Below are 18,064 nucleotides of genomic sequence, written 5' to 3' on the forward strand. Positions count from 1 at the left end.
TGACAATGTAGCAAATATAAATTATAAATAAATTTAAATTTTAAATTAATTGTTTGAGTATCAATTTATTTACAATCAGATTTGTGACATTAATTTTTTCAAATTTAACTCAAGAAATAAATTTATATTCTCTTTGCTAATCACAGGTCAAAAAATAATTTCTGTCAACATTATCCGATCAAAAATTATTAATTATGCGAAAATCACTTTTCCTGCAAACATTTCTAAATATAAATCAATCACTGAAACATGGTACTAACTAAAATAAATTTAGCAAAATTAAGTTCATTCAAAATCAATTTAACAAACTGTATTCTAAAACGTACCCTTATTCAGTTGTACACGGAGAAATCCAAATGTTAGTAGAGGAAGAATGGTTGCGCATCACTATCTTTGTTGATTCCGAATTCGTCCCGTTCAAATAATCAAGTGAAAAACTACTAAAGGTGTAATAATTACCAGTATAAGTTAGCAAGCAACAAAATAAATTTTTAAAAAAAATACTAGTATAAAATAACTAATATGAATCTTCATTTTAATAAGTAGCTCAGTTGGCGCTAGAAAATAACTGAGTAGGTGAAGGTGATAATATGTGTTTGATCCTACTTAGTATTATTTTTGGGAGGGGTTTAAAATCTTAATCTCGGGACCCGTCTCAAATCGGACTAATCGTAAAGTGATGAACCGATTGGAATATTTCTAAAAAAAATAAGCTGTAATAATTACCAAAGCTTTACGTTAGTTCTTCCCCCTTTTTTTTTTCCAAAAAGGAAAAAAAGGGCAAGCCAAGCTAAAATGGATAGTTACATGAACCAGTTAATAGATGAGGAACATTATCATACGGGAGCATAATATGGGAAGCCAGGGATCGTTCTCAATCTTTTTCATTTGTTTAGATGCACTTACTATTTGTGGGATGAATTTCAAGTTTGAGTTTAAGTGCAAATGAATTAGAATTAATGGCACCACTTTTGCATTATAAACATATATCAGATTACTCATAAGCAACTATTAATGCTTGAAGGATTAGGTTAATGTCTTTTCAGTCAAAATGACATATAAAGTTTGAAATCAATTTTGTGCTGACCAAAAGAAGAATAATTGAGACTTTCATCCTATAAATTTACTTAAACTATAAAATTAATCATATGCATATAGAATCAACCTTCGCTTCACTATGATATGGTGCATGCACTTATTCTGCACGAGTATGATTTCCATTTACCCCTTATGCCGAGGTTTATACGTGACTGGCAATCCTACCATGCGGATTTGATGGTGCGATTGCCAAACCAATTATTCGAATTTGTATCATTTCATAGAGTCTTTGCTTGTTACAATTTCCTTAACTGTGAAGTATAATTGCATGGATATAAGATCACAAATTACCTTATTTAAAATTAGACTTTTAACAAAGTTGTTACAATTACATGTTCAGGTTTACCTGTCCACTATGGTATAATGTCGTGCCACTGTCCTTGAAAGGCATCTTGAGTTCTTTGTTGGATACAACTACTTGTACAAGTGCATTTTTTTTATTTTTTTTATGGTTTACTTTTTATTGAATCAACATTTTGCAGAGATATTTATTTCTTTTTTGGTTGTGTATGGTTTCACTTTCGCTTGTAGTTGCTGGTTTGTCTTGCTTGCAGAACAAGCAAATGATAAGAAAATATGCAACTGGTCGGTTGGAAATGTACTAGAAAATATCCTAACTCCTCATTTTTGTCTAGGCAGTATGAATTAAGGGAAAAATGTGTATCATCTTAAAGATATAAAGTTGTGTCATTTTAAGTGAGAGAAAGAGATAGATTATAGAAGTAAAAGAGTGGACAAAAAAATAAAGGTGTGGGTCCCACTTTTTTGTGAGAGTGAAATGACATAAATTATGTCATTTAAAAGGGCAAACAATTTTCCCATAAACTAATAGTTCATCCTTTTACAAATAAATTAAAGGATTCCAAGTGTGTGGATGTAAAGTTGTGTCATTTTAAGTGAGAGAAAGAGATAGATTATAGAAGAAAGAGAGTGGACAAAAAAAAGTAAAGGTGTGAATCTCACTTTTTTTGTGAAAGTGAAATGACATAAATTATGTCATTTAAAAGGACAAACAATTTTCCCATAAACTAATAGTCCATCCTTTTACAAATAAATTAAAGGATTCCATTTTCTTAAATTGGGAGTGTGGGAGAAATATAATATAAAATTATTGAATGGGCTTTCATTTATGAACTTAAGCTTTTGGATTGTCCATTAAGCCTAATGACTCTTGTGTGAGGTGGCATACTAAAGAAATATAATATAAAATTATGGGTTCGTTTTTATAAAGTTATTTTAGATAACTTTATCTAATGTTCATCAAAATGATGTCGTTTTGGGGCGGAAATCATGGTGTATTTGTAATTTTAATCTATTTCAGCATTATAATAGTCTTTATTATTCTAATTTTTTAACTAAGAAATGACGTCATTTCGGTGAATATTAGACAAAATTGTCTAAAGTAACATTAGATATTTTTTTCCTTAAAACTATTGATTGAACCTTTACTTATCAACTTAAGGGCGTGTATTGGATTGAGATTTTAATGAATTATTTTTTGACAAAAAAATCCATTGGTAGTCAATCAGGATTTTAAAGGATTGAAAAAAGTCACGTGATATTCGATTAGGATTTTAAAAAATTATTTTATAATCTATCCAAATCTAGTGGTATTCAATCAGAATTTTAAATAAAGGAAAAACAATCTTGTGGTATTTAAAAATATGACGATTTTAGTAAATTTTCTATTGGTGCGAATTTCATGAGACTTTTTAGTGAGAAATATAAATAGGATGTCTCTCTCACAATCTCACCATAACCCCTAGAATTTCTTAAGATTTCTCTATTGCAGTGTTTTCTTATTCCTTTGGCGGGTCGACCAGCTCGAAACTGGGTTTCTTCATGGGAGCTTCGTTAAAGCTCAAATACAATAGATTTTTCAGCGATTTTAATCACAAAACAATCCAGAAACAACAACCAACAAGATCCTAATCTAATCCATCTCAAAAACAAAAGATTTTTGAGAGCTTTTGAAAGTTTTAAAAATATTTTTCAAGCTATGGGTCACAATTTTCATTGGCACAAAAAGTTGTGATTTTTGTAATAAAAATAACATAAAACAGTGGGAAAATAATAGGAGAACAAAACCCCCAAAATCAATTTTTTTTACATCAATAAAACAAGATCGATTTAAAGAAAGATTGAAACTTTCATAATATAAACACTATGTTTCGTAACAATACATTCATGAACGAAATTCCTTCGCTATAGGAAACGATTTCAAACAATTTTTGTGTCAGTAGATCACTAAAAACTTATTTTTCAAAAGCCACAAAGCAATTTCAGGTTTCAATGTATCAATTAAAATTAATTTGAGAAATTTTCTAAACTTTCATGTAATAAAACCCAGAAATTCATATTCGAAATTTTCTTAGAATATTCAATGAAAACATGAATATGATATATTGTTAGAAAACTCTTATCATGTAGAACAAAAACCATAAGATTTCCTAGATCAATTGCAAAAAAATTCAATTAAAATTTTATCATGAACTTTAGGTTCTATATGTAAATTTCAAATTATTTTAATAAATAAAAAATATGGGTTTTATAATCATATATGCATAGCTCTGATACAAAATGACGAAGATAATTTTCATCTCATTGGTCAAACCTAAGAGCAAGAACGAGAATATGCTAATGCGTGCAGGCTAGTATAGATATATGGAGAGTTGTTATTTAGTAAGATATCAAATTACATCAAATCACTGATTGAGAAAATTATATTAGGTTTACTTTTTTTATTAATATCATTGCATTTTTTTTGTTATTTTTTTATTGATTCTTGTAGTTTTGAATTTTTTTAAAAATTCATATAATTTTTTAAAATCTTATAAATTCGTATTATCCTTTAAAATCTTATACATTCTATTAAAATCCTTTAAAATCTAATCTTATAAAATTTGTTTGTAAAAAAATCTTTTAAAAAAGTATTTAAAGTCACAACAATTCTATATAGTTTTTTAAAGTTTATAAGATTTTTGTATCTAAAAATAATTTTTTAAATTCTAATTCAATACACCCTCTAAGTTTTGGGATTAAAATAATTATTAAGAAGGATAAAAGAATTTTAGGGTAGACATCTTTCAAAACAAAAATTGACCCGAATGCCCAATGAGCTGAACCATGTCAGAAACTTGAAAATGAAGTATTCAGATACTGCTGCTGGCAATGTGCAACTTGATCATATCATTATCATAGGTGAAATCAATGGATGTATGCTATAATTGAGTGATATGGCAATGGTTCTATGATCAAGTTTGCTTTTCTAAGGATATTACAACTAAAACTTCACTAGTCCACTTCCAAAAGTAATTATTAATAAATTATTCTTTTTTTTTTTGGAAAATAATAATAAATTATTCTTTATTTGACACAAACTTCAGCTTATTGACTTGATTTTTGAAGACTGATATATTATTATATTAAACTTCCCGCAGCCCATTATCTTTTTTCTTTCTTTTATGGCTCAAAGCTTTAAACTTATAAACTTCCAATAACAATTTCCTAAAGTGCTTATAAAATGCTTATATGATTACGAGGAGGGATATTCTTACTACCAAAATTTTTCACTACCAACTTACTACCTATCTAATTATCATTAGATTAACATTTTCTCTCTCTTCAAATTTTTTTTAACATTCTCTCTCTTTGATCCAATGATAATGTGATGGGTAGTAAATTAGTAGTAAGAATTTTTGGTAATTAGAATATCCTTACTCTATGATTATTAGCAAACATAAAAAACAAAAGTGCTTATAAAATTAATGAATCATGAAGAGCATACACTGGCATTGACAAGATTGTCAATCAGCCATACAAATCAGCAGGTAACAATTTCACCTACCTAATCTAATTCCCATTATCTCTAAACAAATATCTAAAAAGTGATCACAGCACTTTACCAAATCACACCCACCATTATGATCGATTTGCAAACCCCATCTACCCCAAATCTCACTAACCAACCACACTACACCAAACCCATAACACCAAATTCAAGATTCAACACCTTCAATGTTCCATCTCCCAAGAGCAAAATACCCCAATACAGCACAAACGGCAGCAACAGCCTTTCCTTCCTTTATCAAAACCTTCATCACAAAACTGAGAATTTCCATGGTGATCTTCCTCCCCTCAATAACCAAAGCCCTCTTAGGCTTACCAAAGAAAGCCAACAACACCACGATGGCGATCCACGTCACCAGAACCGCAGGCACCACGACAGCAAGAGCTGCAACCATCGAAAAAAGCCCAAAATATGTTCCAAGAAGCACCGAGGCATAGAGAGCAGGCCACCATGAAGTGGATGATTCAGCTTGCAACTTGTACCATGAAATCATGGAGTTGAGGAAATTCCATGAACATGTCAAAAGCAAGCCATAAACAAGAACAAATATGCATACCCAAGTTCTCCTTTTGCTCATGATTCGCAAAAGTAACACATAAGAGGAAGGTAAAGTGGGTGTGGCTTCGGGTTCCTCTTTCACTTTTGCCATTGGCATGACAACCTCGGAAGAACAGTACCACAACCCTTCCTTGTTTCGATTTTGTTTTCTCTCCCAAGTTGAAAACTTTTTCGTACTATTCCATTCTTTTGCGCGTTTTGGTTCTTTCCTGGAATCTGGGTACCTCTTTACTACCACTACGCTATGTCTCGTTCGTTCACTTTGCTTAGACTTATGGACCGTTGGCCAAAGGTTATTTTTTTTTATTAAAAATAAATAAATTTACTACAAAGTCTATTTATATGTCTTTCAAAAAAAAAAATAGAATTTAAAAATTTACTTTTTTTTTAAGTTGGAAATTTTAACTTTAAAAAAAACAAAAATTGAAAGCTAAATATTTTTTTTTCAAAACTCAAATATTTTTTAAAAATTTAAATTATTTTAACTTTTATAAAAAATACTTCTAAAATAAATAAAGTATAAAAAATACATTTTTCAAAAGTTCTTCCAAATGGCCCTTAGGAATAAATCTTTGGTACTACTGCTGTACCTAAATTCAGTGCATCTTAGCAATAAGAGCATTACACATCAGAGGAGAGAGAAAAAATTTGACAGAAAAAATAATAATTTATCTGACATGTAATATTGTCATTGGTGGGATGCACTGAATCTTTGGTATAGCAGTAGTACCAAAGATTTATTCGGCCCTTAGGGCATGTTTGGTACATAATATATGATAAAATCTGATAGTATAAGACTTGATAGTATAAGATCTGATTGTATAAGACCTGATTAAATTTTTCCAGAGTTTGGTATGGTATTGTATAAGATAATATTCTTCAATATTTTAAAAATTAATATATTAAAAAAATTATTTTAATATATAAATATTGAAATGATATATTAGTTCTTGAAAATTGTATTTATAAGCAATATTAATACATCTACCCCTTATCAGGCCTAATCCACCACTCCTATGCCTGATTAAGTTATACATCATTTTGATGTATAAAAAGATCCTGCTATATAAGCTTATACTATACGATGGTCACACCAAACAACTGAAAATGTCATAACGTATAGTATAAGCTTATATTATCAGGCTTTATACATCACACCAAACAGGCCCAAGGGAATAGATATTTTACCAAAAAAAAAGTTCGTTTTTTCTGCAGTCACTGCAAATAAGTTATCTGCAATAAGTCCAATACGTTATTATTTTAAGACGAAAATCATGGTGTTTTTGTAATTTTAATTTATTTTAGGATTATTATAGTCTTTATAATTATAATTTTTTAATCATTCAATCACAAAATGACGTCATTATGGGAGTAAATATAAATAACTTATCTGCAGTAACTGCAGAAAAAAAATTTCTAAAAAAAAAAAATTAGAAATATGAAAAAATAATAATCATAAAAGTATAGATAATGCAAATATGTTACTTTATTTTTCATATTTGACAAAAGACTTACTAATTAATCAGTATACAAAAAAATCTATGGGGCTACATATACATTGAAGTTTAGTGCATTAGTAATTCATTTATTTTAGGATACGTCTCAAATTTCTAGACACTCATGATGAGCCTACATATTTAATATATGGAGAATTTGGATTCTCTCTTATAAAAAAAAATCTCATGTAATCATATTATTTGATCATAATCATTCATTTAAAAGTTATTTATTTTTTTCTCTTTTATTTAATTATTAATAAATAGTTATGAATAAATAACATTATCATTTGATCACTTTTTCATATAAAAATATCTAAATTCGTATATTTTCGGAAACGTAGATACTATACGACAACATTGTCGTTCAGCAATTAATTACCACGCACGCGTGGAGCACACTTTCTTCCTGGCTATATGCAATGGTATGTGATAGAACGTGAGTGCACTCTCTTTGAGAGTGAGTTTGTTCCCTTGTACTTTCTGTTTAGGTTTTACATGGCAAGAACCACAGCTGGATCTATTCTCTGTCGTCTATTGCTTTAGTGCTTTGGCTCTCCAGCTTTGAGTTTAGCTTAGTTTTACTTTTTCATTTTCAGCATATTGTTTTGGTGATTCCACAACCGCACATACTTCTCAGATTTTTAAGGGATATATTGGATTAAAATTTTTAAAAATTATTTTGAGATAGAAAATCTTATAAATTTTAAAAGATTATATAGAATTGTAAAGAAGACTTTTTTAAAAGATTTTTTTTACAATCAAAATTTTATAAATTACATTTTAAAGGATTTCAATAAAATTTACAAGATTGGAAGGGACAATATAAATTTATAAAATTTTAAAAAATTATATGAATTTTGAATAAATATTCAAAATTACAAGAGTCAAAAAAATATCAAAGAAATGCAATGATATTAATAAAAAAAAGTAAAACCTAATATAATTTTCTCAATCAATAATTTGATTCTCAATCAATAATTTGATGTAACTTGATGTAGTACTAAGCAACAGATCTCCATATACCTATACTAGCCCTCCACACATTAACATCTTCTCATTTATGCTCTTGGATTTGACCAATGGAATGAAAATTATCTTCTTCATTTGATATCAGAGATATGCATATATAATTATAATACCCATAAAATTTCTTATTTATTAAAATAATTCGAAATTTGTATATGGAACAAAAAGTTCATAAAAAAATTTATTTGGAATTTTTTGCCATTGATCTTGAAAATCTTGTGGTTTTTATTCTAGTGATAAGAGTTTTCTAACTATATATCATATGCATGTTTTCATTGAGTATTCTAAGAAAATTTTGAATCTAAATTTCTGGATTTTATTAAATGAAAGTTTAGAAAAATTTCAAATTATTTTCAATTAAAATATTAAATTACTTTGGGGCTTTTGAAAAATAAATTTTTAGTGATCTATTGATACAAAAATTGTTTGTTGTTTCCCATAGCAAAGAAATTTCGTTTATAAATGTATTGTTAGGAAACATGAGGTTCATATTATGAAAGTTTCAATCTTTCTTTAAATCAATCTTATTTCATTGATGTAAAACAAAAATTGGTTTGAAGATTTTTCTTCCCATGCTATTTTATGTTGTTTTTAATACAAAAATCTCATATTTTTTGTGCCAAGAAAAATCGTGACGCGTAACTTGAAAAATCATTTTTTAAACTTCCAAAAGCTCTAAAAAATCGCTAAAAATCTTTTATTTTTGAGATGGATTAGATTAGAATCTTGTTGGGTGTTATTTCTGGGTTGTTTTGTGATAAAAATCACTAAAAAAATATGATGTTTTTGAACTTTGACTAAGCTCCCATGGCGGAATCCAGTTTCGAGCGGGTCGACCCGCCAAAAGAAGAGGAAGACAGTGGTACACTGTAATAGAGAAATCTCAAGAAATCCTATAGGTTAGAGTGAGATTGTGAGAGAGACATCCTATTTATATTTTTTATTAAAAAGTCTCATGAAATTCACAGCAATAGAAAACTCACTAAAATCGTTAGATTTTTAAATATCACAAAATTATTTTTCTTTTATTTAAAATATTGATCGAATGCTACTGAATTTGGATGAACTTTAAAATAATCTTTTAAAATTAATCGAATACCATATGACTTTTTTTTCAATCCTAATTTAATACCAATAGAATTTTCTGTCCAAGAATAATCTATTAAAATCTAAATCCAATACACTCCTTTAGAGTATAAAAAAAAAAAAACGTCGGAGTGAGGTACAATACAACTATACAAGTAATCTCTCTTTTTTTTTTTAATCTTTTTTTGGGGGTAAAGTTTTGGGTTTGTTCGATTATCTCTTACTACAGTCCGTAGCAATAGAAAAATGAAGCCTCAAAGTGAGTCTTGAATTAATGGGATAAGACTTTGTTAGTGGGCCGTTTAACTATGGACCAATTTGGCCCATAAATTAATGGAGGGTAAGTCTAGTTGGCCCACAAGCGTGTGATAACTGAGGACCCGTTCTTGTTGTACGGTACAAAGAAATTTTTTTAGCATTGCTCAATCAATTTTCGCGTCTCATTGATAATTACTCAACATTAAAAATGCTATATATAGATAGTACTTGAGTTTATGTAAAAGCAAAAAAAGGATATAAGATTAACAAAACTTTAAATCATCTTCTTGTTGCTTTCTTTTCTTTAAGGATGAAGTAGGCTTGACGCTAGCAACTTGTAAGGACCTGTTATCTTATAAATATCAACTATTTATAAAGGTTCTGTAGTTCGTGACATAACGTTACATAATATCACTCCTAACTTACATCATTGGCAACATAAAATTCTACTTAAGACATAAAAAAATAAGTATAGCAATTTTTTTCTAGTCATTATCTCTTACTTAATGCAACTGTGCTTAACATGTTATTAAAATAAATATATGTATCACTAAATGATGATAGTTCAATTAGCACATGAGAGTTGAGCAGGTAGGGTGAAAGCATGTATTCGATACTTTCCAGTACCATCTTCGATAGAGATTTAAAGTCTCAATCCTAGACCCACCTCAAACAAGATTACGTCCTGAACCTTCCGATTACAGAGAGCCCAATATGTAACCCCAAGGGAGGTGTGATGGTTAGTGTAGAGGTACCAAACACAGCTATGGTGAAGACTGAAGACCAAGACTATGAGAAGTGTTTTCAACAATGAAGTATAAAGGGTGGGGGTGTGGTTTATGGTTATGAGGGCTCTTCAGATGAGCATGGTAATGGCTCATGAGTTAAAGATCCTATCAAGTGGTGAGAAAAGGGGTATTTATAGACCTCCAATCTACCGGGAGAGTGTGCCAAGTCAACTATTATAAGAAAAAACTAAAGTAGCTTGGCCTAGTTGGGGTAGGGCGTCTTGCAGCCGCTACACAGGGAAAGGTGAGGGGGAGCATTTCAGTGTGACACGTTGGGTACCTGTGGAGACAAAAGGGGAGGGGGAGCCTTCCGAGGTAAGCCACTTTGATATCTTATGTTGGGAAGCTGGTCTGCTGCGTAGGTGTTGGTAGTGGTGCTAGTATAGTTGGTCATTTATGGCTGAGGTGGCTTAGGCCTTTAGCGTTGGCCCTGGATACTTGTAGTTTATATATATATATATATATATATATGAGACAGGTTTTTTTACACCAGTGTAAGACTAACAAGTCTTACACCACATCTCAACTGTTGATGGACAAAAATCATCGGTTGGTATTTGTAGTGTAATTATTGTAATTAATATTAATTAATTCATATGACTTCCTAAATTATAACCGTTGGATGCATGAAAATCAACGATAGAGATGTGGTGTCACCAATGTAAAATGATCATGATCCATATATATACATGGGCGGACCTACATGGGGGGCCACCTCTAAAATATAAAAATATGTTCCACTATATGATATGCAACATGGTGTGTAAGAACAAAATTTTAAAAGTGCTTTTAAAAAGTGAAAGACAATCATGCTATTTATAAAAAAAGTGTTCCACTCGTTCATTGCACCCAATTAGAGATAATTATTATTTACCAGATTCAACCTGTCAGCATACATGACATGTTTTGTTCTTGGTCTGCTACCCTCTCCCCAATCAATGTGGAAAGTTGGCTTTTCCGTTGTATACAAAGAAGAGTTCAGTTAGTAATGCATATTCAATCTACTTATCAAATTTGTCTAAAATTTAATTTTATATTGATTGATTATCTAATTTTTTTTATAATCATTAAAAATTTGTACAAATTGTCATGTATGAACTCAGGAGAAGAGTATTTAAGTTTTGACTTTGTTGGCAAAGAAAAATGTCAGTAATAGTTATCAATTATTAGTTGGGACTAAATGCTAAAGATAAATAATACATTAATTAATTTACTGTGTCTTCTGCTAAATAACAGCTAAGTGAGAAAATAAGATTCTAAAGAAATCAAAGAAAGTGCAATTATAACACCAGAAGGCATCAAGGTAAACAATAAAAAATTGATCTTACAAACAAAATATAGGGTCTTAAGGCTAGTTCCTTATTGAAATAGAGGGTGTATTGGACCATTGTCACCGGAAGCAAAAAATTGACATTCCAATCAAAATATTGGCAAAAACTTATATAATTTTATTAGGTTATTCGTAACAGGTATTTTTGTATTCTTAGTTTGATCATCCAACTAAAATTGGCATTGTCTTTTTATTATAGTAATATAATTTTTCGTCCCCTATCATATAATTTCCTGGGTCCGCCACTATATATATATATATATATATATATATATATATATATATATATATATACGGAAAACAATTTCTCCTTTAACATGAGAATTGTTTTCTCATGTTAGTGAGAGATTGTTTTGCGTGCAATATTTTTTTTTTGTTTATGGTGGGACCCTTTTTGAATTATGTATGTGTAGGAATTTTTGTAATCTCATGCTAAATGAGAAATGCAAAGTCCATATATATATATATCAGGATTGCTTTTTCTACAACAGCTGCAGAGAGTGGGCATGCTGTCTGCAGCTGAGATAACAAAATGGGCCCACTGCTTTAAAATAAAAATAAAATAAGAAGCCAAGATCCGCACGTGTATCCTGACTTGCTGCATGTGCAGTGGCGGCAGAAATAATTTTATATATATATATATATATATATATATATATATATATATATATTAACAATAGTGGGGTCCACTTTATTGTTTCAGCTGTAGACAACAATTCACTGTGGTTGCCGCAGAAAAAGCAACCCTTGCACAAAAAATAGCATCATATATATATATATAGGGTTTATCATCTATCATTTAACATGACCACAAAATGTTTCCTACACACACAACATTTTGTGGGGTCCGCAACAAAAAATAAAACCTTCGGCACGCAAAACGAATCTCTATAACATAACACAATCACTTTTCCTACAACATAACTCTTATAAAACCCATATATATATATATATATATATATATATATATATATATATATATATATATATATATATATATCTGCCATGCCACTTTCCGGCAGAGAACCTCTATGTTGACCATTGTCTACCACCGTTCATCACTATTCTGCCAACCATTCTGGCTGGCGAACCCATCATCAAACTTGCTTCCATCTACTCAGTCATCCACCAGAAAAATTGCACATTCCTACTAAAATTTGGCTCCATTACTTAACTAAAACTGTTAAAGTTAATCAAAGAAAATTGGTCCAATGACGTAGGGTATACCCAACATGTTACCAAAAATTTGAAACAATGAATTCTATAACGAAACAATTCCTTTACTCTCTTTCCCACTGTCGAATACTATTCTTGGTTAAGCTGTTGTGTTAGATGGAATATTTTGTATATATTAGTTCTTATCGGAAGTAGTTAATCACTCCATTTCATGGCGCTATAAGCTGGTGCGGCATGTGTTGATATATATATATATATATGTTTTACTCCCGTTCATATAAAATATTGCGTATACTTTCACCTAAGCTTAAATTTTTGAAGAGTTGATTGTTGCATTACATTTATTGTTAAGAGTGTTAGTGTTAATAGTGTAGAAGTCCCACATTGAGTGTGTCTCTTTGTATTCTTCAATTGGTTTGCTATATAATAGTACCAATGTTGTATAGTTTAATACAACAAGGATTACTATCATTTCCTCTTGTATCTATAATATTTAACATGGTATCTAGAGCCTAACAAGAGGAATCTTAATCCGTTTAACTTAGTTCTATTTTCCATAATTTCAATATGATTATAGAGAGATATCATCCTCCTTGAGGGATTCCCGTTGCCATTTCTTTTTCGGGTTTTTCTTTGTATGCTATGTGACTGCAGCTTAGACTGATTTGTCACATCAGAAAAGAATGATCCTTGCGAAGTTGTTGGGTTGACCACCGTTGTCGTTGACCGACCACCGTTGACCGCGTCGTCCACCGTTGACAACCGTCTCCGGCGAATTTTCAGGTGACTTTTCTGGCGACTTTTTCGGCGATCCACCACCGTCTCCGACGACCCACCGCCGTCTTCGGCGACTTTTCCGATTCCGCGAAGCTTTGTTTTTCTTTAATCTTCTTTCTTCCCAAGATGGAGTATTTATACGATTCATCATCCATCTTGAGGGGGAGTACTGTCCAAGTTGCTGATGTTGTCTCCGCTGATGTTAATTCCGACACCGAAGTTCCTCTTGAGGGGGAGCACTGTCCATGTTGCTGATGGTCATTCCATCACAATTGTCTTTGCCGATGATAATTCCGGCACTGTTTAAAAGTTTCTCTTAAGGGGGAGAACTGTCCATGTTGCTGATGGTCATTCTAGCACAATTGTCTTTGCCGATGATAATTCCGGCACTGTCTAGAAGTTCCTCTTGAGGGGGAGCACCGTCCATGTTGCTGATGGTCATTCCAGCACAATTGTCTTTGCCGATGATCATTCCGGCATCTTCCATGTTGATGTTCATTTCGACGCCATTTTTAGCACATTGTTGATTTTTGGTTTCTCATTTAGGAGATTTATTTTGATGTTATGTTACTTGGTCTTTCTTGTAATAAGCTTGTAGCATAGTCAAGGGGAAACCACGGCTGCTCACCAACTGTTAAATGAAATGTCTGATAGGGATCTTGATGCTGATGTCCTGGTCAGCTCAGTTGTCTTTGTCGATGATAATTCTGACACCATCCATGCTCTGATGTCCATTCCAGCACTGTCTCTTTATCAGCTCTTCAAACTGATGGTCATTCCAGTTGATTTGTTGTACTTAGTCATTTCATTTCGTTGATGTAGCATTGTTGTTTTTGGTTCCTAATGGGAGTATTATTTATGTATCAAGCTTGTAGCATATGATCTATATGCTACAGCTTGAGGGGGAGTGTTAAGAGTGTTAGTGTTAATAGTGTAGAAGTCCTACATTGAGTGTGTCTCTTTGTATTCTTCAATTAGTTTGCTATATAATAGCACCAATGTTGTGTAGTTTAATACAACAAGGATTACTATCATTTCCTCATATATCTATAATATTTAACATTTATCCAATTGATGCCGCTTGCTGACTCATGAAAAGGAAAGTGGTGGGTGGACGGTGATGTGTTTTCTTTGATGGCTCAACGTGATGAAAATAATTGGACCTGTTGTAATTATCTTTGACAGAGTCCACCAAAATGGGAACATGATTTGATTACGGTGTTCCCAATTTCTCCTTCGTCAGTGTCTTGAGGAAGAGAGTATGTATTTCGGAGGCATTAAATAATTTAAATGGATCAGTGTCTTCTGCAAATGTTATTACGTGGCAGCATCTTCAATTGTTTTTTTTTTTTAAGATAAGAGTTAACGTGGCAGTTAGTTTAATTTTTTTTTAGATAGAGGCACCGTCCGTGTATAAAATAACCATATTTCGGTTCTTTATTTTTTTTTTATATTTTGAAAAAAATTAAAGATTATTTGGTAAAAAAAACTCCAAAATTGCACGAAATTTTACTCGTAATTTTACTCTAAAAGTACGCCATCCTGTTCTCCCAACTAGCTTTTGTCGGAACACCACTATCTAATCCAGAGGACAATGCTTCCATCATTCAGGTAATAAAATTTATTAAAGAAGATTGTTTTAATTATAGTTATAATTTATCATACTTTCCATTGTGAAAAACTATTTCAAAACGAAGAAGAAAATAGAAGAAAACAAAGTTAAATTTAAGCTATAAGTCAAGGGGATTAATTTTCTCATTTTACATGAGAAAATTTTCTTCTGCTACACACACAACACATAGGTGAGATCCATAAAAAAATAAAAAGACAAAAAATAAAAATAAAATCCACTTTTTAATTGTGTGTATTGCATGAGAATTTTTCTCATATTAAATGATAAATAGTTATTTTATCAATTAATGTCATTTAAAGTACAAAATCGGTGAATTGTTCGCCTTAAAATAGTATGTAGTGGTTGAAATTATCAATTGATGTCATTTAAAGTACAAATAGTATCTTTAAAATTTTATTTGAGTTTCCTTAAATATCAAATATGAAAGAAAATCTGGTGAACTAATAGTTTTATAAGGTTTGATATTTCTCATATAGACAAATAGAAAAGCTATATTATACTGACATCGACACGGGACACTATATGAAACTATGACATATTAATTCTACAAAATGTTAGATTTTGATATGTTAGGACATATTTTGATATTAAATAATGGGAAAAATGTTTCTGCAGTTAATGCAGATAAGTAATCTGCATTTATTCTCAAAACGATGTCGTTTTGATATTGAAATCTTAAAAAATTATAAATATAAAGACTATTATAATCCTGAAATAAATTAAAATTACAAATACAACATGATTTCCGCCCCAAAACAACGTCGTATTCGGCTTACTACAGACAACTCATCTGCAGTAACTGCAGAAAAAGCGAACCCTTAAATAATATTTTTAATTTGAGAAAACACATTTTGATATTAAAACCTATTTTTGTTTACAACCTCTTACAACCATATTTTAACAGTTGATCTTCGCCAATCAACGATTATTACTTTCGCAAATCAAACTCATTATTTAATTATTAATTCACAATAAATGATAACCGTTGATCAACAGAAATCAACGGTTAAGATATGATTGTAAGAGGTTATAAACGAAAATAGATTGTGAGTATAAACTTCCTCTTTTAATTTACGTAGTCTATATTATATTTAATATTTAATAATTAACAAAAAAATAAAATCAAACTTATAATACCCATCAATTTTGTACAAAAACATAAGATGTAAATAGTTACTATTATATCTTCAAACTGAAAATCTCTTATACACTCCAGTGAGATTTATTTCGGTATCCATTTTCATTTTTTAGTATATTAGTTTGGTATAACATCGATCAATTTTTTCATGATATGTAATGAAATTTCAAATATTATAGATGTTAGAGCGTATTAGAGTGTGAGGTGAAAGAAGCCCTTGTAGGCCATGAACATGAAAAGAGGAGAAAACAAAAACTTTCATGCAGAAGAGACAACCTTTGCCCACCCTTGCATATGTTCAACCTAAGATACATGCAATAAACATGTCAGGGATTAAAGATAATGCCTTTTTTCGAATTAAAACTCCCTGATCAAAGGGTTCTTGATCACCACTTGAGACTTGAAACCACAAGTCCTCCAATGAAAGTACACACCACCTTGTAGGAGAAGAACGATTCTTCAACACCCAAGTTCCTTCAAGAGAAGTTATTAAAACTCAAGAGAAGAGATAAGGGAGAATGACAACTATGGTGAGTTCAAGAGAGAGAGAGAGAGAGGTCGCCATACTAGTGTGTATGCAGCTAGAGTTTTTGGATAGATGAAATTAAGAAAAGTGTCACATAAAAATAAGGAATAAGGGGAACTTAATATGACGACTAATCAACCCTTTAATTAGGTCAAATTAGCGCCTTAATCACCTCCCACTCATATTTGATAGTTTCCTTAATTTTATCCAATCAATTTAATAGATTGATTTTCTTAATTTTGGCCAATCAATATAATTGATTGGTTTCCTTAATCATGTGCAATCAAAATAATTGATTGGTTTCCTTAATCTTAGCCATTTTTCTTAATTTTCTCTATTGTCATCAAATCTAGTTTTCTGACTATATTTAAAGGGTTTATCATCTATCATTTAACATTACCACAAAAATTTTCCTACACACACAACATTTTGTGGGGCCCGCAGCAAAAAAAAAAAAAAACTTCGACACGCAAAACGAATCTCTATAACATAACACAATCACTTTTCCTACAACATAACTCTTATAAAACCCATATTTAAATTCAAATTTCAAAGTCAAAATTCAAAATTAGAATTCAAATTATATTCAATTAATTTATCATTTAAATAATTAGGTTATGCCATGGATCAAGCCTTACTTGACAACACCAATTTCCCTTTCTTTGGCCAAGACGCACACTTTTGTGCATCTTCGCCTCCCATGCGTCACATTCAAGCATGAATAGATCTTATACATACCCAACATGACATGCCCATCGTATGGGTTTCACCACCTCAGACCCATTAACCCTTATTGGTCCCAAATCACATATACTAGAATTCAAGACAACTCAAGGTGTTTGTGTGTGACCCATTAGGCCCAACACAACCACTGACATAAATGGGTTTGGGCTCACTGAGCGCAATTCTCTAATAACAACACAGAGCATTAGCAATGCTTTGTTTTCCCATAGCCAGTGGAGTTCGTCGAATGATCAGCCTGTTATACCTATTTGGTTATCATGTGTATTGTCCTTTCGTCTTGGTTCTCAGTCCCAAAGACCTAAGGCAAGGAAACGTATCAACCACTATGATTTTGGGTTAGCTTTTTTCGAAATAGGGAATCTTCATTTACGAATTTTAAAGGATAGTCAATCTCATGACTATTTTACTATGCATAAATTCTCAAGTCTAGTAAATGTCATCTGATTTTACCGGGCTACTGATAACTAATCTCTCGCAGAGGTTGACGAATCCCTTCAGCTTGCCACATTAGCCTTGAGTCCTTAGGGCATGCCCAAGAGTATGCCTACGAGTCTCCATGTTTTAGGTAGACAATATA

General features: G+C 31.1%; 1 protein-coding gene across 1 annotated transcript; it reads right to left on the reverse strand.

Annotated features, from left to right (window-relative positions):
• Positions 1–4,769: 4,769 nt before the first annotated feature.
• LOC133297108 (uncharacterized) lies at positions 4,770–5,702 on the reverse strand. Its single transcript, XM_061496174.1, has one exon. It carries the CDS (start codon positions 5,601–5,603, stop codon positions 5,097–5,099), a length of 507 nt encoding a protein of 168 aa, XP_061352158.1. The 5' UTR covers positions 5,604–5,702; the 3' UTR covers positions 4,770–5,096.
• Positions 5,703–18,064: the final 12,362 nt, after the last annotated feature.

Source organism: Gastrolobium bilobum, unplaced genomic scaffold, assembly GCF_033153095.1.
Source record: "Gastrolobium bilobum isolate Gb01-03AN ecotype WA unplaced genomic scaffold, APGP_CSIRO_Gbil_v1 utg44712, whole genome shotgun sequence".
Classification (NCBI taxonomy): Eukaryota; Viridiplantae; Streptophyta; class Magnoliopsida; order Fabales; family Fabaceae; genus Gastrolobium; species Gastrolobium bilobum.